General features: G+C 61.6%; 2 protein-coding genes across 2 annotated transcripts in view; both read left to right on the top strand.

Annotated features, from left to right (window-relative positions):
* The window catches only part of LOC144954720 (glutamate receptor 4-like), an 11,192-nt gene extending 9,713 nt beyond the window's left edge, over nt 1–1,479 (top strand). The window contains exon 5 of the mRNA XM_078885158.1: nt 1,315–1,479. Within this exon, the coding sequence (XP_078741284.1) occupies nt 1,315–1,479 (165 nt within the window). The remainder of the gene's footprint in view (nt 1–1,314) is intronic.
* A 36-nt stretch (nt 1,480–1,515) lies between these two features.
* Nucleotides 1,516–9,021, top strand: LOC144954722 (glutamate receptor 2-like; the record flags this gene model as incomplete). Its single annotated transcript, XM_078885159.1, has 7 exons — nt 1,516–1,593; nt 3,312–3,470; nt 4,405–4,509; nt 5,359–5,463; nt 7,107–7,313; nt 7,645–7,844; nt 8,851–9,021. Coding segments are annotated over exons 1-7 (1,007 nt in total), but the record flags the coding sequence as incomplete, so codon positions are not given.
* Between the last annotated feature and the right edge of the window lie 327 nt (nt 9,022–9,348).

Here is a 9,348-nt window from a genome sequence, read left to right as displayed (position 1 = left end):
TGAGTGAATGAGTGAGTGTGAGTGAATGAGTGAGTGAATGAGTGAGTGAATGAGTGAGTGAATGAGTGAGTGAATGAGTGAGTGTGTGAGTGAGTGAATGAGTGAATGAGTGAGTGAGTGTGTGAGTGAGTGAATGAGTGAGTGATGAATGAGTGAATGCGTGAGTGAATGAGTGAGTGTGAGTGAATGAGTGAGTGAATGAGTGAGTGAATGAGTGAGTGAAGAGTGAGTGAGTGAAGTGAGTGAATGAGTGAGGTGTGAGTGAATGAGTGAGTGAATGAGTGAGTGAATGAGTGAGTGAATGAGTGAGTGAGTGAGTGAATGAGTGAGTGAATGAGTGAGTGAATGAGTGAGTGAATGAGTGAGTGAATGAGTGAGTGAATGAGTGAGTGTGTGAGTGAATGAGTGAGTGAATGAGTGAGTGAATGAGTGAGTGAATGAGTGAGTGAGTGAGTGAATGAGTGAGTGAATGAGTGAGTGAATGAGTGAGTGAATGAGTGAGTGAATGAGTGAGTGAATGAGTGAGCTGTTGACCTTCACCTCTGTGCCTCTGTCGATGTCTACAGAGGCAGGGGGCCCCGTTTCCACATTCAGTGTCTCATCAGCAGTCAGCCTCAGCCTGGCTCCACTACCCCCCCCTCCCCCCCCACTCCCCTCCCCCCCCCCACTAACCCCTACCCCCCACTCCCCCCACCCCCCCACTCGCCCCCAACCCCCACTCTCCCCTCCACCCCCCCACTTTCCCCCCCCCACTCCCCCCCCCCCCACTCCTCCCCCCACTTCCCCCACCCCCCCCACTCCCCCCCCCACCCCCACTCTCCCCCCTCCACCCCCCCACTTTCCCCCCCCACTCCCCCCCCCCACTCCTCCCCCCCAACCCCCACCCCCCCCACTCCCCCCCACCCCCCACTCTCCCCTCCACCCCCCCCACTTTCCCCCCCCCACTCCCCCCCCCATTCCTCCCCCCACTCCCCCCACCCCCACTCCCCCCTCCACCCCCCCACTTTCCCCCCCCACTCCCCCCCCCACTCCTCCCCCCACTCCCCCCACCCCCATTCTCCCCTCTACCCCCCACTCCCCCCCCCACTCTCCCCCCACTCCCCCCACCCCCACTCTCCCCTCCACCCCCCCCCACTCCCCCCACTCCTCCCCTTACTCCTTCCACCCCCACTCCCCCCACTCCCTCCCCCCACTTCCCCCCACCCCACTCCCCCCCTCCACCCCCCCCAATTTCCCCCCCACTCCCCCCCCACTCCCCCCACCCCCCACCCACCCCCCCCTCCCCCCCCCCACCACTCTCCCCCCCTCCCCCAGGACTTCTCCACACTCGACCTGGCCGCGTTCCACCGAGGTGGCGCCAACGTGAGCGGCCTGCAGCTGCTCGACTTTGCGAGGCCGCAGCTCAACGAGATGCTGCAGCAGTGGGGCAAAGCGCGGCCCTCGATCAGTGCCCACCAGCTACACCCTCAAGGTAGCTGAGAGGGGGTAGCTGAGTGGGTGGGTGGGTAGCTGAGAGGGGGGTAGCTCAACGAGATGCTGCAGCAGTGGGGCAAAGTGCGGCCTCGATCAGTGCCCACCAGCTACACCCTCAAGGTAGCTGAGAGGGGGGTAGCTGAGAGGGTGGGTAGCTGAGAGGGCGGTGTGGGTAGCTGAGAGGGTGGGTAGCTGAGTGGGTGGGTGGCTGAGAGGGTGGGTAGCTGAGAGGGTGGGTAGCTGAGAGGGTGGGTAGCTGAGAGGGCGGGTGGGTAGCTGAGAGGGTGGGTAGCTGAGTGGGTGGGTAGCTGAGAGGGTGGGTAGCTGAGTGGGTGGGTAGCTGAGAGGGTGGGTAGCTGAGAGGGTGGGTAGCTGAGAGGGTGGGTAGCTGAGAGGGGCGGGGTGGGTAGCTGAGAGGGTGGGTAGCTGAGTGGGTGGGTGGCTGAGAGGGTGGGTAGCTGAGAGGGGGTAGCTGAGAGGGCGGGTAGCTGAGTGGGTGGGTAGCTGAGAGGGTGGGTAGCTGAGTGGGTGGGTGGCTGAGTTGGTGGGTAGCTGAGAGGGTAGGTAGCTGAGAGGGGGTAGCTGAGAGGGCGGGTAGCTGAGTGGGTGGGTAGCTGAGAGGGTGGGTAGCTGAGTGGGTGGGTGGCTGAGTGGGTGGGTAGCTGAGAGGGCGGGTAGCTGAGTGGGTGGGTAGCTGAGAGGGTGGGTAGCTGAGTGGGTGGGTGGCTGAGTGGGTGGGTAGCTGAGAGGGCGGGTAGCTGAGTGGGTGGGTAGCTGAGAGGGTGGGTAGCTGAGTGGGTGGGTGGCTGAGTGGGTGGGTAGCTGAGAGGGTGTGTAGCTGAGAAGGTAGGTGGCTGAGTTGGTGGGTGGGTAGCTGAGAGGGTGGGTAGATGTGTGGGTGGGCAGCCGAGTGGGTGGGTAGCTGAGAGGGGGTAGCTGATAGAGTGGGTAGCTGAGTTGGTGGGTGGGTAGCTGAGTTGGTGGGTGTGTAGCCGAGTGAGTAGCTGGCTGTGTAGCTGGCTGGGTAGCTGAGTGTGTAGCTGAGTGTGTAGCTGAGTGTGTAGCTGAGTGAGTGTGTAGCTGAGTGTGTAGCTGAGTGAGTGTGTAGCTGAGTGTGTAGCTGAGTGAGTGTGTAGCTGAGTGTGTAGCTGAGTGAGTGAGTAGCTGAGTGAGTAGCTGAGTGTGTAGCTGAGTGTGTAGCTGAGTGAGTAGCTGAGTGTGTAGCTGAGTGAGTGTGTAGCTGAGTGTGTAGCTGAGTGAGTGAGTAGCTGAGTGAGTAGCTGAGTGTGTAGCTGAGTGTGTAGCTGAGTGAGTAGCTGAGTGTGTAGCTGAGTGAGTGTGTAGCTGAGTGTGTAGCTGAGTGAGTGTGGAGCTGAGTGAGTAGCTGAGTGAGTAGCTGAGTGTGTAGCTGAGTGAGTGTGTAGCTGAGTGTGTAGCTGAGTGAGTGTGTAGCTGAGTGAGTGTGTAGCTGAGTGTGTAGCTGAGTGAGTAGCTGAGTGTGTAGCTGAGTGAGTGTGTAGCTGAGTGAGTGTGTAGCTGAGTGAGTGTGTAGCTGAGTGTGTAGCTGAGTGAGTGTGGAGCTGAGTGAGTAGCTGAGTGAGTAGCTGAGTGTGTAGCTGAGTGAGTGTGTAGCTGAGTGTGTAGCTGAGTGAGTAGCTGAGTGTGTAGCTGAGTGAGTGTGTAGCTGAGTGTGTAGCTGAGTGAGTGTGTAGCTGAGTGAGTGTGTAGCTGAGTGTGTAGCTGAGTGAGTAGCTGAGTGTGTAGCTGAGTGAGTGTGTAGCTGAGTGTGTAGCTGAGTGAGTAGCTGAGTGGGTAGCTGGCTGCGTCTCGCCCCCCAGTCGAGCTCGGCGCTGGTCTACGACAGCCTGCTGGTGCTGCGCGCTGCGCTGCAGCGTCTGGAGGCCGCCGGTGCCAGCGTCGGTGCACGCGACACGGCCAGCCCGTGCCTGCAGAGCTCCTGGGAGCACGGCACCCGGCTAGCCAGAGCCCTGCGTGAGGTGGTGGTCACTCACCACACTCACCACTCACCACTCTCACTCACCACACTCACTCACCACACTCACCACTCACCACCCCCACTCACCACTCACCACCCCGCTCACCACCCCACTCACCACCCCACTCACCACCCCACTCACCACCCCGCTCACCACCCCACTCACCACCCACTCACCATCCCACTCACCATCCCACTCACCACCCCACTCACCACCCCACTCACCACCCCACTCACCACCCAACTCACCATCCCACTCACCACCCCACTCACCACCCCACTCACCACCCCACTCACCACCCCACTCACCACCCAACTCACCATCCCACTCACCACCCCACTCACCACCCCACTCACCACCCCACTCACCACCCCACTCACCACTCACCACCCCACTCACCACCCCCACTCACCACCCCACTCACCACCCCCCTCACCACCCCACTCACCACCCCCACTCACCATCCCACTCACCACCCCACTCACCACCCCGCTCACCACCCCACTCACCACCCCACTCACCACCCCACTCACCACCCCACTCACCACCCCACTCACCACCCCACTCACCACCCCACTCACCACCCCACTCACCACCCCACTCACCACCCCACTCACCACTCACCACCCCACTCACCACCCCCACTCACCACCCCACTCACCACCCCCCTCACCACCCCACTCACCACCCCCACTCACCATCCCACTCACCACCCCACTCACCACCCCACTCACCACCCCACTCACCACCCCACTCACCACCCCACTCACCACCCCACTCACCACCCCACTCACCACCCCACTCACCACCCCACTCACCACCCCACTCACCACCCCACTCACCACCCCACTCACCACCCCACTCACCACCCCACTCACCACCCCACTCACCACCCCACTCACCACCCCACTCACCACCCCACTCACCCCTGCAGGTTGAGCTGGAGGGAGCGTCTGGACCTCTGGGATTTGACGGATCTGGACATCGCTCCAAGTTTACGCTGCAGGTCATGGAGATGTCTAGCCAGGGACCCAGCAAGGTGACTTCTCCTCACCACACTCACCAGCACACTCACCAACACACTCACCAGCACACTCACCAACACACTCACCAACACACACTCACCAGCACACTCACCAACACACTCACCAACACACTCACCACCACACTCACCACCACACTCACCACCACACTCACCACCACCACACTCACCACCACACTCACCACCACACTCACCACCACACTCACCACCACCACACTCACCACCACCACACTCACCACCACACTCACCACCACCACACTCACCACCACACTCACTACCACCACACTCATCACCACCACACTCACCACCACCACACTCACCACCACACTCACCACCACACTCACCACCACACTCACCACCACACTCACCACCACACTCACCACCACCACACTCACCACCACACTCACCACCACACTCACCACCACACTCACCACCACCACACTCACCACCACCACACTCACCACCACACTCACCACCACACTCACCACCACACTCACCACCACACTCACCACCACACTCACCACCACACTCACCACCACACTCACCACTACCACACTCACCACCACACTCACCACCACACTCACCACCACACTCACCACCACACTCACCACCACCACACTCACCACCACCACACTCACCACCACACTCACCACCACACTCCTCACCACCATATTCATAGGCGCTGCTGCTACCAACAGCACTTGCCCCTACAGCCTGCTAGAGGCTACCTGGGGGATCTTTGTCTGTGTGTGTGTGTGTAGGTGCTGCTACTCGCGACCAACAGCACTTGCCCCTACATTCTGTGAAGGCTACGCGGGGGATCTTTGTCTGTGTCTGTGTGCTCAGGTGGGCTACTGGAACCCCGAGGAGAGGCTCGTAGTGACCAGGTCAGCGGAGGTCACTCCGGACTCGCGCAGAATCAACACCACGCTGGTCATCACCACCATCATGGTGAGCGCACCACTCACCCAGACACTCACCCAGACACTCACCCAGACACTCACCCAGACACTCACCCAGACACTCACCCAGACACTCATCCAGACACTCACCCAGCCAGCCAGCCACTCACCCAGACACTCAGACACTCACCCAGCCACTCACCCAGACACTCACCCAGACACTCATCCAGACACTCACCCAGCCAGCCAGCCACTCACCCAGACACTCAGACACTCACCCAGCCACTCACCCAGACACTCACCCAGCCACTCACCCAGACACTCACCCAGCCAGCCAGCCAGCCACTCACCCAGACATTCAGACACTCACCCAGCCAGCCAGCCACTCACCCAGATACTCACCTAGACACTCAGACACTCACCCAGCCACTCACCCAGTCACTCACCTAGCCAGCCAGCCACTCACCCAGCCACTCACCCAGACACTCACCCAGCCAGCCAGCCACTCACCCAGCCACTCATCCAGACACTCACCCAGCCAGCCAGCCACTCACCCAGACACTCAGACACTCACCCAGCCACTCACCCAGACACTCACCCAGCCACTCACCCAGACACTCACCCAGCCAGCCAGCCAGCCACTCACCCAGACACTCAGACACTCACCCAGCCAGCCAGCCACTCACCCAGATACTCACCTAGACACTCAGACACTCACCCAGCCACTCACCCAGTCACTCACCTAGCCAGCCAGCCACTCACCCAGCCACTCACCCAGACACTCACCCAGCCAGCCAGCCACTCACCCAGCCACTCATCCAGACACTCACCCAGCCAGCCAGCCACTCACCCAAACACTCAGACACTCACCCAGCCACTCACCCAGACACTCACCCAGCCACTCACCCAGACACTCACCCAGCCAGCCAGCCAGCCACTCACCCAGACACTCAGACACTCACCCAGCCAGCCAGCCACTCACCCAGATACTCACCTAGACACTCAGACACTCACCCAGCCACTCACCCAGTCACTCACCTAGCCAGCCAGCCACTCACCCAGTCACTCACCCAGCCCCCCACTCACCCATTCACTCACCCACTCACCCACTGATTGATGCTATCCCAGGACTCGCCCTACTTGATGATGAAGCCCAACCACGCGGTGTTACGAGGCAACTCGCGCTACGAGGGCTACTCACTCACCCAGACACTCACCCACTCACTCACCCACCCACTCACCCACCCACTCACTCACTCACCCACTCACCCACTCACCCACCCACTCACTCACCCATTCACCCAGCCACTCACCCACCCACTCACCCACCCACCCACTAATTGATGCTATCCCAGGACTCTCCGTACCTCATGATGAAACCCAACCACGCGGTGCTGCGAGGCAACTCACCCAGCCACTCACCCAGCCACCCACTCACCCACTCACCCACCCACTCACCCACTCACCCACCCACTCACCCACCCACCCACCCGCCCACTCACCCACCCACTCACCCACCCACTCACCCACTCACCCACCCACTCACCCACCCACCCACCCGCCCACTCACCCACCCACCCACCCACTCACCCACCCACCCACTCACCCACTCACCCACCCACCCACTCACTCACCCACCCACTCACTCACCCAGCCACTCACTCACCCACTCACTGCATGATGCTATCCCAGGACTCGCCCTACTTGATGATGAAGCCCAACCACGCGGTGCTGAGAGGCAACTCGCGCTACGAGGGCTACATGGTGGACTTGGTGGAGGAGCTCTCCAGGTCGATCGGCTTCCGCTACGTGCTCAACCTCGTGCCCGATGGCCGCTACGGACGCAGGGACCCCGGCACCCGCGTGTGGCAGGGCATGGTGGGGGAGGTGCTCTACGGGGTAAGTCGCTCGCTCGCTCGCTCACTCAGTCAGTCACTCAAACACTTACTCGCTCACTCACTCGCTCGCTCACTCACTCGCTCGCTCACTCACTCACTCGCTCACACACTCTCTCACTCGCTCGCTCACTCACTCGCTCACACACTCACACGCTCCCTCACCCGCTCACTCGCTCGCTCACTCGCACACTCACTGGATGGAACTCTCTCCACTCGCTCACTCGCTCGCTCGCTCGCTCGCTCACTCGCTCGCTCACTCACTGGATGGAACTCTCTCCACCCCCCCCCCCACGTCTCCCCCTCCCCCCCTCTGTATGGACGACGTGCCTCAGCGCGCCGACCTGGCGGTGGCTCCGCTGACGATCACTTCGGAGCGAGCGGCCGTGGTGGACTTCACGAAGCCCTTCATGACCGTGGGCATCTCCGTCATGGTGCTGGGGGAGCAAGCGGGCGCGGGGATGTCGCTGTCGCTGCTGGCGCCGCTGCGGCACGAGGCCTGGATCTGTCTGCTGCTAGCGCTGCTGGGGGTCGGGTGAGCGAGCGGAGGGTCACTCGCCCGCTCGCTCACTCACTCGCTCGCTCACTCGCCCACTCGCCCGCTCGCTCACTCGCTCACTCACTCACTCACCCACTCACCCACCCCCTCACTCACACGCTCACTCACTCGCTCGCTCACCCACCCACTCACTCACACACTTACTCGCTCGCTCGCTCGCCCACTCACCCGCCCACTCACTCACCCACTCACCCACCCACTCACTCACCCACTCACTCACTCATTCACTCACCCACTCGCTCACCCACCCACTCACTCGCTCACCCACTCACCCACCCATTCACCCATCCACCCACCCACCCATTCACCCACTCACCCCCCCCACTCACTCACCCACTCACTCATTCACTCACCCACTCGCTCACCCACCCACTCACTCGCTCACCCACTCACCCACTCACCCACAAACTCACTCACCCACCCACCCACCCACTCACTCACTCACTCACCCCCCCACTCACTCACCCACTCACTCACCCACTCACCCACACACTTCCTCACTCACCCACCCACTCACCCACTCACCCACCCACCCACCCACTCACCCACCCACCCACCCACTCACCCACCCACCCACCCACCCACTCACACACCCACTAACTCACTAACTCACCCATCCACCCACCCACCCACCCACCCACTCACCCACTCACCCACCCACCCACTCACCCACTCACCCACCCACCCACTAACTCACCCCCCCACTCACTCACCCACGCATCCACCCACCCACCCATTCACCCACTCACTCACTCACCCACTCACCCACCCACCACTCACTCACCCACTCACCCACCCACTCACCCACCCACCACTCACTCACCCACTCACCCACCCACCACTCACTCACCCACTCACCCACCCACCACTCACTCACCCACCCACCACTCACTCACCCACTCACCCACCCACCACTCACTCACCCCCCCACTGAGTGTCTGCCTCTATAACCCCCCCTGCCCCCCCCTGCCCCCCCCCCCAGCTTCGTGCTCTTCGTCTTGTCGCGCTTCAGCCCCTACGAGGGGGGGGGGCGTGGGGGCGGAGTGGGGGGCGGGCGGCCCCCCCCGCCCCCCAGCACCAAAGTGGCGCTGGGAGACAGTTTGTGGGGGGCCTTCACACTCCTCACGCAGCAGGGAAACCACCTCGCACCACGGTAGGTGTGTGTGTGTGTGTCTGTGTCTGTGTGTGTCTGTGTGTGTGTGTCTGTGTGTGTGTGTGTCTGTGTGTGTGTGTGTGTCTGTGTGTGTGTCTGTGTGTCTGTGTGTGTGTGTCTGTCTGTCTCTCTCCTCACCACTCCTCCTCCCCCACGTCTCACTCCCCGTGTCCCTCTTTCACCCCACATCTCTCCCTCCCTCACCCCACGTGTCTCTCCTTCACCCCACGTCTCTCTCCACGTGTCTCTCCTTCACCCCACGTCTCTCTCCTTCACCCCACGTCTCTCTCCTTCACCCCACGTCTCTCTCCTTCACCCCACGTCTCT

Source organism: Lampetra fluviatilis, unplaced genomic scaffold (assembly GCF_964198595.1).
Source record: "Lampetra fluviatilis unplaced genomic scaffold, kcLamFluv1.1 SCAFFOLD_1032, whole genome shotgun sequence".
NCBI classification, from domain to species: domain Eukaryota; kingdom Metazoa; phylum Chordata; class Hyperoartia; order Petromyzontiformes; family Petromyzontidae; genus Lampetra; species Lampetra fluviatilis.
This window is presented reverse-complemented; position numbering and strand designations above follow the sequence as displayed.